Here is a 20,435-nt window from a genome sequence, read left to right as displayed (position 1 = left end):
TGTGAAAAAAAAAATCTCCTATATACATTTCTTTCAACATACCAAAATTCTGACCTCTGTGTATGTGAATATCACCACAGGCGACTGAAAAAACACCATATACACAAAAAGTAGTAAGCTTATCTCTCTATCAGTATGTATACAGGTGAACCTCACCTTAGGGAGCCAGATAATCATTGGGGGCAGGGGGAAGCTCAGAAATCATCTAATTCAACTCCCTTATTTTAGACACAAAGAAACTGAGGCACAGAGGTGAGATCCAGGATCACACAACCCATTAGTGGACAAGCTAAGACTAAAAGGCATGTTATGTTCTCTTCACTCCTATTTGAATGTGTCCCACTATACCATGTGGCTCTTAATATACAATACTGGAAATCTGTGAGAAACTTTTTTCTTCAAATATAATTATTCTTAATTTTTTATACGGTAATGACTTGGATCCTTAACAATGTGAAAAATTCCTTTGTAAAGCAAATAACCACCACCAAAATTATCTGATTTATATTTGAATTTCCATGTATTGAATTAAAAAAAAGAAATATACCTTTATCTTCAACTGCTTTATTCCAAAACTAGTTAAAGAAAAGCACAGATGTGACATCTCCAGGACACTGAAAAACAAAATTACTAATATAAAAAGGAATATATAGCACAGGCACATATGAAACCAATCACCTACTCTAAGTATCTTCAAAAATTGTGTACTAAAGAATATAACTTTGTAATGTACATGGTTGGAATTTTATCTACATGCAAGGTAAGATAATGTGGGGAATCAGTTTTCAATATAGCAGTAGAATAAATACATAAAATCTTAATTGTATACTTAACTTCCTCAATTAAAAACTGTATTTTTATAGAGCCCTTTCACAGTCAAGGTGATGTAGGAAAAAATCATGACTCATTCCAATATTCAGAAGTTAAGATTACTCAATAATATAAAAATGATATATGAATATAGTATTCAATTTTTTAAATTTTAAGAAAAAAGAATGTTATGCAACTTATACCATGGGGAGAAATGACCTTTAATCCTCTTAATGAAAACTTAGGTACTATTCAAAAATTCAATTTAATTTACTCAATACAACTAGAAGAAAGCTAAACAAAACATAGAACGAGTATATCTCACTAAGATGCACAAGAAGGGGCAGCTAGTTGGCACAGTGGATAGAGCACCGGCTCTGGATTCAGAAGGACCTGAGTTCAAATCTGGCCTTAGACACTTAACACTTACTAGCTGTGTGACCCTGGGCAAGTCACTTAACCCCAATTGCCTCACCAAAAAAAAAAAAAAGATGCACAAGAAAAATTCAAATTGATTCAGAGCAGATGATGCAAATACCAACTAAATGCAAACTTTGTAAAGTATATATTTGTCTTTAAGAAATTGGACACAATCACTTTTATTCAGCATGTTTTCCCCCTAAAAACTCTAACCTAGGAATATGTGGTTGGCATCTCATTTACTGGAACTAACCTAATCATTAAAGTTATAAAATAACTTTTCTCATGAAACCTTGCCTTTACTTGGCATTCTAAAATATGAGCTTCTTGAGCTAATTTAGATTCAGTCAGAAGGTGAAAATTATGTGGTAAAGGGAGGGGGGGAATCCCTTTTTTGCGTTTTTAAAAATTTTCATCAAAAAACATTTTTGTGGTTCTCTTTTCTCTATAAATCCATTTATGTGACATGCTCTCAATGAGGTCTTTATTCTGAACCCGAAAGTCAGCAACACATTCCCTATTTCGCAGGTCTGGGAAGAAAATAATTAATTCAGTTTTGGTTATGTTGTGTTTGAAGTGCAAGTGGGGCATCTAGATACAGATATTCAGAGACAAATGAAAACATTACCTGAAGCTGGGGGAAAATATTGAAACCTGAACTTCAAGTAAAATCATTGAAGGGATAAATGAAGCTGTGGGAACAAATGAGTTCATCAAGAGTCAAAGTATCAAGACAGGAAGACTAAGAAGGGGACCAAATAAAGATGATAGTGTATCTAATTATTAGGGCTCCAACCTAATCTATTCAGATAAAGTACTTAAGTTGAAAAACAGGAAATGAAAAAAGAAAAATATTAGGTAAACAATAGGAAATGGTGATAATCTATGTCAAAATAATCACTACAACAAGGAGGCCAAGGTCCCCCAAATGGCTTCAGCCTGAAAATATCTATCTTCTTTGTTAAGCAGAACATGTCAATCAAGAGACACTGGTTTAGAACATGAAGATGTTTGCAGAGCTCTGCAGAAGAAGACAGTATAATATTACAAAGAGTATCACCTAACAAAATAAAGAAAAGCAGTAGAGAATAAAGTAAAGCTAAAAGAATGAGATCCATCTAATCCAGGCCATGCCAAGAATAGGTGATGAAATTGGAAAAGTAGGTAACGGGGGAAAAAAATGGAACAAATTTAAACTGCAAGACTATTTTCATTACTGATGATAGGGGATCCACATTTGAACTCTAAGAACTTAATGTCTGATTGTACTTAAGAAAATGATGTTGGGGGGCAGCTAGGTGGCACAGTGGATAAAGCACCGGACCTGAATTTAGGAAGCCCGAGTTCAAATCTGGCCTCAGATACTTGACATTTACTAGCTGTGTGATCCTGGGCAAGTCACTTGACTCTCATTGCCCCACCAAAAAAATAAAAAATTTAAAATTAAAATTAAAAAAATTATGTTGGGTAGAACAACTGGACTAGATCAAGTTCAGCAAAAATATGTGCAAGAAGCAATTACATTTTTAACACAAGAATTTTCAAAATATGTAAAAGGGAAGATACTGCAATGAGAAAAATATCACTTCCAGCCTGGACAATATAGAGACCCAGTGTCCATCTGTCTGTCTGTCAGTCTCTCTCTCTCTCTTTTTTTTTTTGGTGAAGTAATTGGGGTTAAGTGACTTGCCCAGGGTCACACAGCTAGTAAGTGTCAAGTGTCTGGGGCCGGATTTGAACTCAGGTACTCCTGAATCCAGGGCTGGTGCTTTATCCACTGTGCCACCTAGCTGCCACTCTCTTTTTTTAAATCAATTTTTGAAAAAGCAATAAGAAAGGAGATCAGGAAAGAAATTTGGGATCTCAACGAATAACTGAAATATGCAAATAAAAACATGGAGCAAGAAACACATAGTTTAAAATTTCTCTAAAACTGAATTGTCTGGGAGAAAAAAGATTGACAGCTATGAAACTGAAAAATATAGAGATAAAAACAGTCAAAAAACCCAAAACTTCAGATTAAGGAATTGTCAAAGAGGAAATGAAAAAAAAATTTTTTAATGGCAAGATTGGAAGAACATGTGAGTCCTTTACAACCCAAAGAAACTGATCTTGAAGACAACGTGTGGTAGAAAAATCTGAGAATAATTGATCTTCCAGAAAAAACACAATGAAATAAAAAACTTAAATAGATTACTTCCAGAAATCATACAAGAAAATTGCCCCAAAGTGTTGGAAACAAAGGGAGAAGGGGAGCTTTCTAGAATTCAAAATTGTCTGACAGAAATTCTTAGTACAACAGCCCTTGAAATATAGTTAAATTACAAAATTCCGAAGTCAAACAACAAATCTTGCAAGTAACCAAGATCTACGACTTATCTTGTTGGGGTGCAGGGCAGTACAACTGAAAGGTCCTTTCCTCTTAGGCTAGTTTTTCCCTAAAAAGGTAATGAGGGGCAGCTAGGTGGCGCAGTGGATAAAGCACCGGCCCTGGATTCAGGAGTACCTGAGTTCAAATCCGGCCTCAGACACTTAACACTTACTAGCTGTGTGACCCTGGGCAAGTCACTTAACCCCAATTGCCTTACCGAAAAAAACAAAACAAAAAAAAACAAAAACAAAACAAAACAAAACAAAACAAAACAAAACAAAACAAAAAAAAGGCAATGAAACTGTCATCCTGACTCAACTGGTCCATGGGACTATAGCTCAAACCAACAACATAGCTTCATGCTTGCCTAAGGCCGAGACTACCATTTTTTTTTGTACTCCTAAAATATGTATATTTACTTAATTTTAAAATACCACATATATATGATTATACTAATAATATACACATTATAAAACAAATAAAATATAAATTAAAAATTAAGAGAAAATATGTGGAAGCGAACAATGCAATCAAGTATGCTTTATTATTATTTTTGGGGGGGGGGCAGGGCAATGGGGGTTAAGTGACTTGCCCAAGGTCACACAGCCAGTAAGTGTCAAGTGTCTGAGGCCGGATTTGAACTCAGGTCCTTCTGAATCCAGGGCCAGTGCTTTATCCACTGCGCCACCTAGCCGCCCCCTGCTTTATTATTTTTTTAAATCCTCTTTAACACTTTGTGATTCAGTGATTTGAAGGTCTGGTTCCAAGTTTAGTTTATTTTAATACTTGGTTTGTTTGGGGGTTCTGGGGGGGGGGACAGCAGGGCAATGAGGGTTGTGACTTGCCCAGGGTCACACAGCTAATAAGTGTAAAGTGTCTGAAACCAGATTTGAACTCATGTCCTGAATCCAAGACCAGTGCTTTATCCATTATGCCACCTAGCTGCCCCCTCATAATTTGGTTTTAATAGCTATCTTACTTGAAAAAAATTAGTTCACAAAGAGATACTGATCCAAATGGGAAAAGTCCATCATTGGCTGTACTTAATAAATTATTGCATTTATTGTTTTTTAATCCCACCCATCAATTATGTGAAGGTTTTCATTTAAATTCAGTCAGTAAATTTCCTTCTTCCCCAATGTCAATAAGTTGTTCTTACAAATTAATTGGAAGTGTTGAATTTTTATATTTTTAGCAAATAATCTTGAAAACCCACCAAAACCATTTAGATTTTTAAACAGGTTAGAAAATTCCATTTCCAAGCTTTTCCCTTAAGTGTGAATATATGAAAGTTCTGTTAAGTGACACACTTATTCCTTCTTCTATGGGTTGCTCTAAGTATCCAGGAAGGGAAAATGGCCAATAGTGTTAAATGCTATTGCAGAGAGGGCAAAAAGGATGAAGACATAGAAAAGAGCATCAAATTTGGCAATGAAGAAATCATTAGCTATTGTGCTATAAGAAATGACAAGCAGGATGATTTCAGAAAGGCCTGAAGGACTTATGAATCAAGAGAACATTGTGAGGGGCACCTAGGTGGCGCAGTAGATAGAGCACCGACCCTGGATTCAGGAGTACCTGAGTTCAAATCCGGTCTCAGACACTTAACACTTACTAGCTGTGTGACCCTTGCCTCACTAAAAAAAAAAAAAAAAGAGAGAGAGAGAGAACATTGTGTACAGAGACAGCAATATTTCTTGATGAAGAATTGTGAATGGCAACTATTCTCAACAATACAATGATTCAAGACAACCCCAAAGGACTATTGATGAAGCATACTATCTACCTCCAAAGAAAGAACTGATATTGATGGAACAGACTGAAGCATGATATTTTTCACTTTTCATTTTTTCTTTTATTCATGTTTTTTGTACAAAATGACAAATATGGTAATGTTTTAAATAATCATACACGTATAACCCATGTCTGATTGCTTGCCACCTCAGGGAGGGATCAGGGGAGGGAGGAATAAAAATTGGAACTCAAAACTATAAATAAAATTATTTATTACCTTTTTAAAAAAAGAAAGAAATCACTGGCAACTTTGAAAGAAGCAGTTTCAGTTGAGTGAGTAGTCAATGATAATGAAGAGGCTGAGAACCTGAGAGACTAGGATGGTGGTACCCTTGGCAGAAACAGGGAAGTTTTGAAGAAAGGTAGATTTGAAGAGAAAGGTAAAATAATAAGATTTGCAATGCAAATTGTAACCTGTCCAGCTTATGCTATGCTATTCACTGATTCCTGCTAAAAATGAACAGTGTAGATTGTGTGTAGGAAGAAGTATCTTACACTGGGAGGGTAGAGTATAATAATTTGCCTTCATAATCCCTACAGGTACTTCAGTGAGGGCCTTAGCACAGTGCTTAGCACATAGTAGGTTCTAATGAATGTTTACTGACTGACTGTTTACTTCCTAAGAGTCCTGAAGGGTCTATGCCTGGAATAGCCACAGGAAACCAATGATGTAAAAGAGATTTGCTGGATGTTGAATAAAAAAGAGTGAAAGGGGCACTATAATTGTGTTGGAGACAACTCCCTCATTAGGTAACAAAGGGAGAGTCCATTTTTCTACCCTTCAGTTGGCTATCTATCACATAACCTTTGGGATCATGCCATCACCTCCCTCCATTTTGAAGATGACTGATACTGATCTAAGGAATAAAAGTCCAAGTACAGAGCAGTTGGCATTCCTCAAGTTTGAGTCTTCCCAGCGCCAACTAAGTGAACATACCCTTTTGAGAAAGTGCAGCACTATGGTAAATATCAAGACAAAGAGAACTGAACCCAGTGAATTAACAGTATATCTTTGCTGAATATTCTTTGCAAAGTATTTTCGAGTCAATTTCCTTTTTTTAAAGGTAGTGGGATATTTGAGTGTCTCATTTTATTTCAATTACTAGACTGAACCAGCGGACAATCTGAGTCAGACTGAAATAAGAACAGAAATCAAAACAAGTCCAAAAGACTTAGTGCTGACTTGAGAGAAATATTTTAATATAAGAGAATTTTATTGAAGAAAACTCACATTTAACAGTTATAACTACCAAACACTTTTCATGAAACAAATATGGTCTAAAAAATGGAGGAAGAAAACAAGGGACTGATGTCCCTAATCAATATTGATTTTTCTAAGTTCGTAACATGTTCCTCTAATCCCTTACAGATCACAATACAATAATAGTAGTAAAGCTAAATTGTGGCCTACCAACACTAGCCTAAATAAGTGACTTCAAGTGACTTCAAGAATAAATCTTAGAAATAAAAAAATTAATATCTTAAAGAGAATAATGGTAATAACACCAAAATATAAGATATGTAATAAAATAATTCTCAAGGAAAACTTCTCTTTTTTGAAAATATATTAATAAAAAATACATGATATAGTGAATAGAAGATTATCCTCTGTGTCATAAAGAACTGGACTTGGGTTCAAGTCTTCTTTCTTTTCTTTTTCATTTGTGGAGCAATGAGGGTTAAGTGACTTGCCCAGGGTCACACAGCTACTAAGTGTCAAGTGCCTGAGGCTGGATTTGAATTCAGGTCCTCCTGAATCCAGGGCCAGTACTTTATCTACTGTGCCACCTAGCTGACCCTCAAGTCTTGACTCATACTGGCTATGATACTATGAAGGCAAGTCATTTCATCTTTCAGTGTCACCAGGCAACTTTGTAGATACATCACAGACCAGTTGTCAGTCTGCTTTGGTAAGAGTTCCAATATAGGGAATGTGGAAAATGTTATATTTATGTCTTTTTATATCGTTCATTCCTATCCCCAGACATTAAAAGAAGGAGCAAAAGGTTTCCATTGTGTTAGTTTGATTCTTTATGGAAGATAAAAATACACATTCAAGTATTGCACAGGATGGGGAGGCATGGAATGCCTACACTGATAAAATCACAAATTTGCCGAAGTACCAAAGATGTGTGCAAAAAGATATTATTTACTTAAAGATTTTAATCACTGGAACTATATTATGATTTAAAAGTAAAAATACAGTAACACCTAATTCTATCATTTCCAAATTGAACATACACATATTAAAAATCAACATCTTTAATTTTACAGAGAAAGTGTTGTTATATGTGGCAAATGTTCTTACAAGCATCTTTTAACAATTTCACCAAGTTTGAGACTAGAGTACTGAGTTACCCTCTTTTGCATTTAATTATTCATATACACTATCCATTGTCAATGTGTATGTTTATAAAGACCCTGCAAAATCATTTCTAAACCTGGACATTCAAGTAGCCATCAAATTAAACTCCAAAAATGGTACCCTCTGATTTATGCATCAAATATTCAAAGATATAGATTCACAAAAAAGAAAACAAATTTGCTTTTATGTATTTTAAGCATATTCCACTTATCTATATTTTAAGATAAGTAATATAAAGAAAAAAGAACTTAGTACCCTTGAGAAAAAAAGATCCAAGTTCAGAAAGAAGCTGTAAAACTGCTAGAATGGAGAAATAATCTTAGCTATTTCACAGGATCTATAACTGGAAGAACTCTTAGACATTAACTAGTCTAACTGTTATTTTGCTGGTGAGAAAACTAAGGCTTACAGAGAAATTTAATGACTTGTCTCAGGTCACAATGGTAGTCAGCAGCAGAACCAGGATTCAAACCCAGGTCTTCTGACTCCAAATCTAGTGCTCCTTGCATTATTTCACATTATATTTAACATTTGTTTTTTATTCTGGTTCAGGATCTCTTATATTCATCCCTTTCTCTTCCCTCACATAGCCACAATCCTCATTGCCTTTTGTCTAAACTACAACAGCATCCTAATTAGTTTCCCTACTACCAGTCTCTCCTTTCTCCAATTTTTTATCTGCTCACACAACTATATAAGTGATATTTCTAAATCACAGATCTGCCTATATCCTTCTCCTGCTCAAGAAACTCCAATGGTACCCTATTGCCTCTGGGATTAAATAAAAACTGTTCTATGGGGCACTGAAAGCCTTTCACAGTCTGGCTCTGGACTACTTTCTAATAAACATTTATTAAGTGCCTACTATGTACTAGGGAACTGTGCTAAGGTGTGGATACAATTAAAAAGAAAGCTAGTTCTGGCTCTCAAGGAGCTTACAATCTAAAGGGGGAAACAACACACAAAAAAAGACAGGAAAGGTAGAGAGGAAGGAGATATCAGGGAGTACCTCACAAGGGCATATTGTTCTATATGACTGACAACAGGCAGGGCAGCAGATGCAAAGTGGAGGGAGCTGAGTCTAGCTTCTGCCCTCTCTAAAAGAATCCGTTGAGAGGAGTTTGGTACTCTGCTCTCCAGCCCTTCAAGCAAAGAGAAGAGAAAGCCGAGAGTGTCAATCAAGGCTTGAGTTAGCAGCATAGAGGGGAGTTTAGAAGTGATCTACATCCTGGGAGGGGCATCATGTTCCATGGAGTTGAAACCAGGCCGGGTAACAGATGTAAAGTGGAGACTTTCTAAGCTTAAATGCACATCTTTCTTTCACACAATCTATATTCCAGTTAAAGTGACCTACATTTGTTCCCCATATATGGTGTTTCATGCCTTTGTCAATGTGTTTCTGCAAGTTTTTTCCCCTACCTGAAATGCATTTCCTCCTCACCTTGGAAAATCCCTAATTTCCTTCATGGCATAGCTCAAGTGCCATTTCCTATATTTGGAGCCTAACCTAGTCCTCACAATTTTTAATGCTATCCCTCCCAGGAAATTATTCTGTTTATGTCAAGTATTTACTTATCCGTATACATGCTGATTTCCTCAAAATGAATGTAAGCTCCAAGACGACAGGGTCAGTTTCTTTTTTTTTCTTTGTATCTCAAGGGCCTAGTATATAATAGGCACTGAAATATATGTTTGCTGAATAACTAAAGAAATGGGAAGGAATAGTATGATACAGAAGAAAGAAGTATATTTTCATTTAAAGAATCCAAATTCCTGGGGCAGCTAGATGGCTCAGTGGATAATGCACTGGCCCTGGATTCAGGAGGACCTGAATTCAAATCCAGCCTCAGACACTTGACACTTACTAGCTCTGTGACCCTGGGCAAGTCACTTAACCCCCATTGCCCTGCAAAAACAAACAAACAAATAAAAAAAAAAGAAATTAGGCAAGAGATTAAAAAAAAAAAAGAATCCAAATTCCTCCTTCTGTCATGTAGTAACTGTGACTTTGGGCAAATCATTAATTTCCTCGTCTATCAGGTAAGGGTTGGACTAGATAGCTTCTAAGCTTTCTATTAGTTCTAAAATTAAGAATTTCTCTAATTTGAAAAGATTAAGTCAAAAAGACTTTAGTAAGTATTTACTATATGACATGCATTCAAAGATAAAAATAAAAACAGCTCTTGTTCTTGTTACATTTTAGTGGGGAAAGCAACATTAATAGAGGTAAGGCAATAAACAATACATAAACACACACACACACACACACACACACATATCTCAACAGGAAGGGGAGTAGCAACAATGAATGGAGGAAGATATTGGGAAAGGCCTCAATTGGAGGAGGTGGCATCTGAGCTGAGTTCCAAGGGGTAGATGTGAAGAGGGAGAGTATTTCAGGAATGGAGGACTCTGCACAAAGGTGAGAGACAGAATGCCAAGTAATGGGAATAACAAGTAGGCCAGTTTGGCTAAAATACAGGGTATATAAAGGGGTGGGGGGATCATGTGAAAACAATCTGAAAAGATAAGTTATAGTCAGATTGTGAAAGGCTTTAAGTGTCACATTAGTTTATTCTAGAGACAATATGGAACCTAAAGCTTCACAAGTTGGGCAGGGAAATGATGCGGTTCATACATAACAGTTATTTGAAATATGGATTAATTAGGAGAGACTGGAGGCAAGGACATTAGGAGGATACTATAAAAAGTTTCTTTGATAAAGGTCTCATTTTCAAGATATTTCAAGGAACTGATTCAAATTTATAAGAATAAAAGCTATTCCTCAAGTCATAAATAGATAAAAGATATGAACACAAAGTTTTCAAAGACACTGCTGCCATCAAAAGCTATATAAAAAAATGCCCCAAATTACTAATAATTAGAGAAATGAAAATTAAAGCTACTTTGAGGTTCCACATCACACCCATCAGATTAGCAGACAACAAAAAGAGGAAAACAGCAAATACTATAAGGGGCTGTGGGAAACAGGCATAATGATGCACTATGGGTGGAACTATAAAATGGTTCATTCACTGTGGAAAGCAACTTGGAACTGTACAAAAAAAAAATCAATAAAATGTGCAGAGTCTTTGACCCAGTGAAAGATCTAATAGTCATATATCCCAAAGTAATCAAAGAAAGGACCCATGTGTATAAAAATATTTATAGTAGCTTTTTTTGTAGTCACAAAGAAGTAGAAACTAAGGGGATGCCCATAAACTGCAAAATGGCTGAGCAAATTATGGTATATCAATGTAATAGAATAATATTGTGCTATAAGAAATGAAAAGGGTTAGGCTGGATTTGGAGAAACCTGGGAAGATATAGACCTAAAAAGAATAAGGTGTATAGTACCAGGAGAAGAATTTACACAATAGTAACAACATTATAAAGACAAACAATTTAGAAAGACTTAAAAACTCTTATCAACTCAAAGACCAACCATGATTCCAGATGAATTATGTAATAATGAACTATGCTACCCACCTACTGACAAAGAGGTGATGGTCAAGACTCAGAATGTCATATACATTGGACATGGACAATGTAGGAATTTGTTTCAACTGAATATGCTTATTTGCCAAGTGTCTGTTTTTTTTTTCTTTTTCCTTTAAATTGAGGTAGAGGTAGGATGGAGAGAAAATAATAGTTTTGTTTTGTTTTTTTCTTTTAAAAGCCTTCAGTGGCTACTTATTCCACTCACACTTCCCTCAAAAAGGAGACTATTGCAATAATTCAGGCAAGTAGTAATACAGGACTTAAGCACACAGATACAATTGATAAGGTGTAAGAACTGATTAAATATGAGGCCTAGTAAGACAAAGTGAAGAGTTTAACATTGTCCTAAAGTTATGAACCTGGGCAACTAGAAGAATTACAATACCTTCAATAGAAATATGGAAGTTGGGAAAAGAAGTAGATTTCAGAGGAAGGAATGAGTTTTAGCAGTCAAGATGGTAAAGTACCAGAAGGAAATACAGCCAAGTTCTACCCCACAAATCCTCCAAAAAGATATTAGTCTAGTGTATTTTGTACTACACCTGATTGAGAAAATCCAAGAAAAGTCACCATGAGTTGTTTTTCCAAACCAGGTCAGGAAAGGGAGATAGAGATAAGGGTCTGTTGACAATGAGCTTGAGAACTAGCCAGGAGTAGCAGAAAGGAGCATTCCAGTACAGGGAAAGACTATGTATCAGGGCAAGAAGAGGTCCCAAATCCAGCACAGAGATGCCTAAACTTGTTCAGGAACAGGAAGAGGTGCCAACTTGTAACTCTGCCACTCAGATGAAGGCTGGATATGTAAACTTAGGTGTCATATGCATCAAGGCAATGATTGAATTTGTTGAGATAACAGAGATTGTAGAAGACAAAAAAGGCCCAGGGTAAAGCCCTAATATATACTCATACAATTAAGACAGGAAGTAAAAGATGAACCACCAAAGAAGACTGAGAAGATTTAAGGCAGATAGGAAGAAAACTAGAAGAGGACAATGAAAAAAAAGTCAGGGTTTTACAAAGAGCTATGGGAATCCACACTTCCTTATAAACACACAGTGGGAATAATCACTCCTCTCATTCAAGACAAGTACAAACACACTTCTTGGCAAGTTGAGTGCCCAGAGCGGTAGCTGTTACTACCTCCAGGATTTTAGAGGTAACCTTGTCAACTAGCTATCCTTGGAAATACTAATGCACAAGCCCCCACCAGTGTGCTTCACCTCAATCAGCCAGTTGACTCTATTAGTTCTTTAGCAAAGGCACTCAAATGACATAGCAAGGAGATAAGCCCCTAAACAGGGGCTCACTCTTTCATAAACACACACACAATCCAAAAAAGGGTGAAGTACGCATTAATTTGAAGTATAATGGTAGTGAGGTAGGGGACTTTGTTATTCAGTCCTTTTTCAGTTGTGTAAGATTTTTTGTGATCTCATTTGGAGTGATTTGCCATTTCCTTCTCCAGTTAGTTCATTTTACAGATGAGTAAAATGAGGCCAACAGGATTAAGTGACTTGTCTAGGGTCACACAGCTAGTGAGTGTCTAAGGTCAGATTTGAACTCAGGAAAATGAGTCTTCTTGACTCCAGGCCCAGCACACTATCTGCTCCTCCACCTAGCTGCCTCAATGTAGGAGATACACATGGCCAAAGCAACTTACTACTCTAGAAACTACAGAGGCTTGATGAACTTTCTTTCTCTCTCCCGTTCTCACAAAGTTCATTATAAGAGTCTCTACTTTTCAGCTGGGCTGGCTTTTTGCTGGACATGGTGTCTCCATTAGAGCAGTGTCTCAGCTATACTTATTCTTCCTAGGAAGCAGTGTAATAGCTAGAAGAGTCGATCTGTTGCCTAGCTGGGTGGAACAGGTCACTTGGTGGCTGTGCTGCTGTTCACAAGGCTCTACTGCTTCTGTACTACACAGGTTGATCTGTTGGTCTCCTGGGCTCCCTCCTCAATGAGTAGTTGCAGTCTTTTTTTCCACCTTCAGTTACTGACTGGGCTGGCAGAGAGAGGGGGATGCAGGGTAGGAATTATGCTTTATTCAGCTGGAGTGTTATTAAACTCTTTCATATAGGGCAAGCTTTTTGACAAGTTTTTGACAAATTTTTACTTACTCAAAAGTCTCTTCCTTCTTTAAGCCATTCCATGGTAATCTTAGTATGATTAGTCAGTTTTCAAATACCATACTCCTTTGGAACTGTCGTATAGACGAGTAGCTAGAAACAAAGGTGTGAAGGCAGTCTTTCCCCTGAAGACTCATTCACTGCCTTGCTAGCCTCTTCATAGTCACAAAAGCCTACTGTTTCTTTCTTTTTTTTTTTTTTTAGTGAGGCAATTGGGGTTAAGTGACTTGCCCAGGGTCACACAGCTAATAAGTGTTAAGTGTCTGAGGCCGGATTTGAACTCAGGTACTCCTGACTCCAGGGCCGGTGCTCTATCCACTGCGCCATCTAGCTACCCCAAAAGCCTACTGTTTCTAAAGTGAGAAATCTCTATTTTCCATCTGAAGATTCTATCCTTTACCTTTCAATATCTCTGTCTTTTAACTTCTGAATACCTTTGCTTTTTCTGAACTCTCAACGGAGCATGGCTCTTAAGGCAGATAGAACAGTAGTTCTAGCTGATATTTCAAGTAAAGCAGGAAATACGTAGTATTACCAAAATTACTTGAAAGAGTTAAGAAATAATAAGTTGCAAGAAGGTGATGAGTAGTGGGATTAAAGGCAGCATGGTGTAGTATACAGATCATGAGACTTAAAGTCAGAAGACCTGGATTCAAATCTCAGCTCTTCCACTAACTAGATATGTGAACTTCAGCAAGTCACTTAAATATTTTGGATCTCAATTTCTCAACTATAAAATGGGCATAATAATCTTTGTTGTTAACTAGCTCACAGGCTTGCTAGGATATATGATGTGATATAACCAGGAAAAAAAAAAGATGAGCCAGTCACTTGGCAAGAAAAGTATTGCCAGATTGCCTATGTGTTCCATTTGTAGAGACATTATGTCAAAAGATCTAGAGGAAGGCCTCAGAATGTTGTGGATTGCAAATGAAGGACTTACAGAAAGATATAGTCAAGAGTCACTGATGATGACAGGCAGGGCATGAATAAGTTGGAATCTTTATGATTGAAAGAATTTCTATATCAATAAGACTACAAATCCTGTGATATTACAGCAGAAAAATTCTACTTATATACAAATTTTCGGGATGAGCTACTGCATAAAATAATGTAAAACTCCATTAAAAACTGGTGTGTTTTTACTACTCAACTATTTGGAATCTAGTACCCCCTCTAACAAAGCATTTAGAGTAGCTGTAGTGAAGCCTGCTGGACAGGAGAGAACAGAAACCTTCAGTTTGTTTTTGAACCACTGACTAAAGAGATACTATGCCTTAAGAAGACATGGTTACCTATCCCTTCCCCTGGAAGTGAAGTTTCTTAAGAGGCCAGATGTGCATAGGCCATTGGGTGGCTCAGATATCTGGCCTACAAAAATACTGAGAGGATGGAGGTAAGCAGGACTCTTGGCATAAGTCTCTGATAGAGTGTCTGGGTTGCTAAATTTCCATTCTGGAGAATTGATACCAGAGAGTAGAGAGTGATTTGCTTGTGCTTCCTCTTCTCTCTCTCCCTGACTGAAAGGGTCTATGTTCAATGTAAAGTTTACTGGTTCTCTAAAGTTCATATACCTTTTCAAGTAGCACTGAAAACCAAACAGGTCCATCATAGTAATTTCAGATTTGTACGATTTTCATTAGTGGGCCTTGGATGAGGAAAGGGGGAGGTGGAAAGATATTAAAGGAGCAATTTAATTCAATTCAATAGTTAAGTTCTGAGTAGATCAAGGCACTAAATTGGGCATACAAAGTTGAAAAACATATTCTCCACCTTCAAGATGCTTACAGTCTAATAAAAGAGATAATACACATACACAAATAAGTGTAATAAAAGTTAAATGTAATAAGGACAAGGCAGTTCTGAAATATAATAAGTATAAACTAGTTAACAAAATGTATCAAAATTTAAGAGGGAGGGAAAATCAGGGAAACCTTCATGGATAAAGTGCTATATAAGGGAAACCTTACAGAAAGAAGGATTTTAAAGGTGTAAATGTACCAGATATAGAGGAAAGCTTTAGAAAATGGAGGGTGAAACAAGAGGCAGAACAAAATTAAGCAACAACTAGTAGTACAGTGTGAAAAAAGCTCGTAATTGCAAGAAGGTATGAGGCCTACAGAAACTAAATTAAATTTCTACCAAAAATATATCATCTGTTTTTTTAAACAGGGCAACTATCCATGTATACTTCTTAGATCTTTGTCAACCATGGCCAATAGGCCTTTACATAGAAAAAGAAAAAAATTCTACCTGCTTCCATAAAAGTAAGGAATTATAAGATAACAGGTATTTTTACACAGCCAAAAGCTTAAGCTTCAAGACAATCTTTGCTAAGAAAGAAGCTGTTATGGTACCCAAAGTTTATTAATTAACTAATAAGTTTTTCTGCTAATAAAATTTTAGATTAAGATAAGAATACTGTTGTTTTACTGCAAATGGAATCCTATTTAAATGCCCTAAAGAAATTGCTCTTATTCAAAGGATGAACTTATGAATTCTTTTGTACAGCAAAACCACTCCTGAATTTATCTTTTACATAAATCTATACTTTCATAATCTTAGAAGTTAATCAGTCCAACTGTCTGACATTATCAACAAGGAACAGAAAGCCCATAGAAGTGAAATGACTTGTGCAAGAACACAAAAGACAGTGGGACTAGAATCCATGTATCCTAAATCTTTATCCAGTATTATTTCCACTACACTATAGATATGTCTAAGGTAAATCTATATACTAATCAAAAAGGGCCACCTTATCTGATATGCTGCTTTAGAAATGAAATCTATGGGGCAGCTAGGTGGCGCAGTGGATAGAGCACTGGCCCTGGAGTCAGGAGTACCTGAGTTCAAATCTGGCCTCAGACCTTAACACTTACTAGCTGTGTGACCCTGGGCAAGTCACTTAACCCCAATTGCCTCACTAAAAAAAACCAAAAAACAGAAATGAAATCTACTAAAAACTTTTAAAAGTTCTTAAGTTCATCTTTACACGTAATTGGGGAAAATGAAATGCTATTTAGTGGAAAAAAATTCTTAAATTTAGAAGTACATTTATCTTGTTTTTATCTACTATGTATACAAAACAATGATAGAAGATAAATTACTTTTAACTTCAGAATCAGAACAGAGGAGTAGAGACAGGAGACAAGTTAGTTAAGAAATGGATCAATGTATGGACAACATTAATAATACAAACACTGTATTCATCAATCTCTCTAATTCTTATTGCTTCTTTATTCTCTTCATTCCTTCAGATTATATAGTCACCATCAGCATACATATATTAAGTGTCTACTATATACAGGTACTGGAACTAGAAAAAGAAGTAAAATCCCAGCTCTCAAGGAGTGTAAAATCTAGTTGTTTAGGCTGAGCATAAACATAAAAAAGATAATAATAGAAGATAGCATATACTAAATGCCAAATGAGTATATAGACACTAAAGGTTGAAGGTTTTTTGGCACCTTAAAATATACTGTTTTCTTATTATTCTTAAGTAGTTTTCAGGAGTATTCTGTCTTTTCAACTACAAGATTTTAATTTCCTCAAGGACAAGGATAGTATGACTTTTTTCCCCCTCAAGTACTTATAATACCTGGCACTTAATAAATGCTTGTTTCTGATTCATTTCACTCCCATTTGTTTCATCGGACTCTGACCTCATTTGAGGTTTTCTTGGAAAAGATACTGGAGTGGTTTGCCATTTCCTTCTCCATTTTAAAGATGAGGAAACTGAGGTAAACAGGGATAAGTGACTTGCCCTTGATCACAGGCTAGTAAGTGTCTGAGGCCAATTTGACTCCAGGCACTGCACCACCCAGCTGCCCTTTCATTCCTGTAGCACCTAATATATAGTACTCAACAACAAGTAAACAATCATTAAATGCAGACAAATACCATACATAATGTCTACATTAATAAGAAAAGGGACCACATCTAACTGAATTACTCTGGTGAAGGGAGACTTACCTTTCTGTGTGTCATGAGCCCCTTTGGCAATCTGGTAAAATCTATGGATCCCTTCCTAGAATGTTTTGTTGCCCACATTAATAAGTGAAGTGAAAGCTAAATTTCAATTAGAGCATAGTGAAAATAAATAGGTAATTTTTTGCTGTCCAAGTTCTCTCATCTTCTGAAATTTATCCTTGGGGGATTAAGAATTCCTGCTCTAGGGGCAGCTAGGTGGCGCAGTGAATACAGCACCAGTCCTGGATTCAGGAGGACCTGAGTTTAAATCCGGCCTCAGACACTTAACACTTATTAGCTGTGAGACCCTAGGCAAGTCACTTAACCCCAATTGCCTCACAGCCCCCCCCCCAAAAAAAAAGAAAAGAAAAAAAGAATTCCTGCTCTAGCATCTTTTACAGTACCATACTACATAGGCTTAAAATGAATAATTCTTGTAAGTTAGATTTCAGTAGTGTTTTTTACTACATTTTCTGACTAGTTGTTCTTTCAACCAGAGCTCAAGGTGAATGCTCATTTCCTTTCACAGCTAGTAGTACTAGTGAGTTCATTATAATCTACACCATCAGTCAAAAATATTTCTACAATATAAAATTCCAGCAAAAGATTCATATGCTGCTAGTAAGGCCAAAAAAAAAAAAGGCAGTCTTCGTTTTCTACAAAACTAACATTGTTTGCAAGAAATAAAACCGAGCAATTTTTTGAATACAAATAAGTGGGTTATTCTTTAGTCATTTAGCACAAAACTTCTTCCTGACTTTTGTCATGGTAAATATCTGATGATCTTAACTTCACTCAAGTAGCATTTGCAGCATACCATCTATGTTTCACATAAAAACACAGAAGGATTAAAATATTGAAAGATAAAATCAATATACTCTTAAAACCTACTGTAGCCTTTTTGAAATGCCATTTGTATTTATATACTAGAACTGATAAATACACTATTCATATACTAGAACTGATACATAGAACAAGCATTAAGATTAAATATAGGTTGACTTTAGAACCCAAAATAATAGAGTAATTAATTCAAGAAATACATTTTAGTCTAATAGTAACCCAAAGCAATTACAATGAAAAGCACCATAATTGGGATTCAATGGAAATGAGAGAGGAATATAGGCATTATTCTGTTACCACACCTGGCACTAGGTTGAATACTGACCCAAACACCTTGAACAAAGTGTCATAGAAACAATCAGAAACTAACAAGCAGGGAGACATAGTTAACTCTATGACCTGTTAGGGGAAAACAAAAACAGAAACGAAACAATAGCTTTATACTGCTTATTGCAATACACCAAAAACCTAATACATAGCTTCTGCAGCTACATAAGGAACAGCCCAACGTGCTAAATAGGAAGCTCCATAGACACTTAAACACCACTAGCAAATATTCTAATAAAAATTACTGGTTGCAATTATTTTGTGTTTCTGCAATATGACCAGAGATTATCTTCAAACTCATAAATCCAAATTGCCACTATTTAATAATTATTCAATTCGGATGTTTTTAAAAATGGAGATTCTCGGCAGATAAGAAAATGCAGTAGCCAGGACAAATCCTAGAGTAACCACTGACATGAAGTTGTAAGCAAGAAGCTTAATGGCATTTTGCCACTAAATCTTGCTGTTTTAATTGCCTTACACAGCTCTTATAATTTATAGAAGCTTAAAAGTCTTAGTTAAATTACTCAAGATCTAAGTATAGGGTTTTATTTTAATCGTAAACAAAATCAGGTCACTCCTAGGGACTAGTCTCTCTGCCTTATTAAAACTAGAGGGAGGAGGAAGGAGAGAGTACCCATCATCTTTTCTCTGGACCACAGCACCTCGTGACCACAAACACAGTCGCAAGGTGTTTTTGAAGAGACGCATTAAAATGCCATGTGACAATTTAACTTTTGTATTATTATTTTAAAATGTCCCCTTCACTCTAGGTAAGACATTGTGACACAAGTGTCACCACAGTGGAAAGACTACAAGGAGCTCCAACACATGTCAACTACGGAAAACACGTAGAAAGAGGAAGATAAAGACATTTAAGACACTTTAGAGGCGTTTTAACGAGAGACTGCTCCCAAAAACTTCCACCAGAACACCTGATCCCAGGCCCCCGCAGCCCCTCCCCAAGAGGACCACTTTCTACTGCCTTCGACCCCATTCTCGGATCTCTCCACCAATCTCCCGCGGGGCTCCGCCCTAGGCCCCGCCTCCTCCTCTATCCCCCGCCCCCTCCTCTCCTCTCTCCTCCCACCCCTCGCGCCCGGCGTTCGGAACCCGCCGGGGCTTTCTCTCTCCCCCCTCCCCCGCCCTCCGCCCGGACCGAACGGTCGCACTCCGACCAGTGCTGCGCGGCTCTGTTCAGCCGCCGCCGCTGCAGCCTCCTCCCCCTCCCCCTCTCTCCTCCTTGCCCAGCGTCGCGCGGCGTCCCATTCCTCCCTCCTCCTCCTCTCCCCCCCAGCCTCCCCGCAACTCGAGCCCCCGCCCCCCGGCCTCCCCACAGCGCCCGAGCCGGCGGAGGGCGGGGTCACTCACCGGTCCGCAGCTCGTGTTTGACAGTTAAGAGCTGGTCCCCTGCGTCCGCACTGGTGCCCGCGGCGCTGACACCGCCACTGCCGCCGCCGCCGCCACCCTCCTCCATTTTCTCTTTCTCGTTCTCCCGGGGACGTTTACGTGGAGAACCTCGGGCGACACAGAACACCCAGAAAGCTGACAGCTCAGGCCGACGCCGCGTGTCAGCTCCTGAACTTGGACGGAGAGACCGGGCTCTTCCCGCTCTGTCCGTTCGACTCCCTCCTCTGCCTCCTCCCCCTACCGAGGGCACTGCGAGTACGGCGCAACCAAACTCACCCCGTCCCCTCCGCCTCCTCCCTCAAAGCATAGTCTCCAGCTTCCCTCTCCCCTCCCCCCCCAGCCAGCAAGGTAGGGAAGCCGCTGGAACCACCGTCGCCCATTGGGCTCGGGGCGCGCGCGTCCGCCAAGGCGAGCCTGTATTGGACAATCGCATCAGACGCCCCGCCCTGCTCCGCAAATTGTTGTTGCTTCGCGGGGAGGCGAAGAAGGGAGGAGCTCC

General features: G+C 37.7%; 1 protein-coding gene across 1 annotated transcript in view; it reads right to left on the bottom strand.

Moving 5' to 3' along the window:
* The window catches only part of RPS6KA5 (ribosomal protein S6 kinase A5), a 220,731-nt gene extending 200,503 nt beyond the window's left edge, over positions 1-20,228 (bottom strand). The window contains 1 exon segment of the mRNA XM_043982310.1: positions 19,898-20,228. Coding sequence (XP_043838245.1) covers positions 19,898-20,003 — 106 coding nt within the window. The 5' untranslated portion in view covers positions 20,004-20,228.
* Positions 20,229-20,435: the final 207 nt, after the last annotated feature.

Source organism: Dromiciops gliroides, chromosome 2 (assembly GCF_019393635.1).
Source record: "Dromiciops gliroides isolate mDroGli1 chromosome 2, mDroGli1.pri, whole genome shotgun sequence".
Taxonomy (NCBI): Eukaryota; Metazoa; Chordata; class Mammalia; order Microbiotheria; family Microbiotheriidae; genus Dromiciops; species Dromiciops gliroides.
The sequence above is the reverse complement of the archived record's forward strand: the minus strand, read 5'-3'. Positions and strand labels throughout refer to the sequence as shown.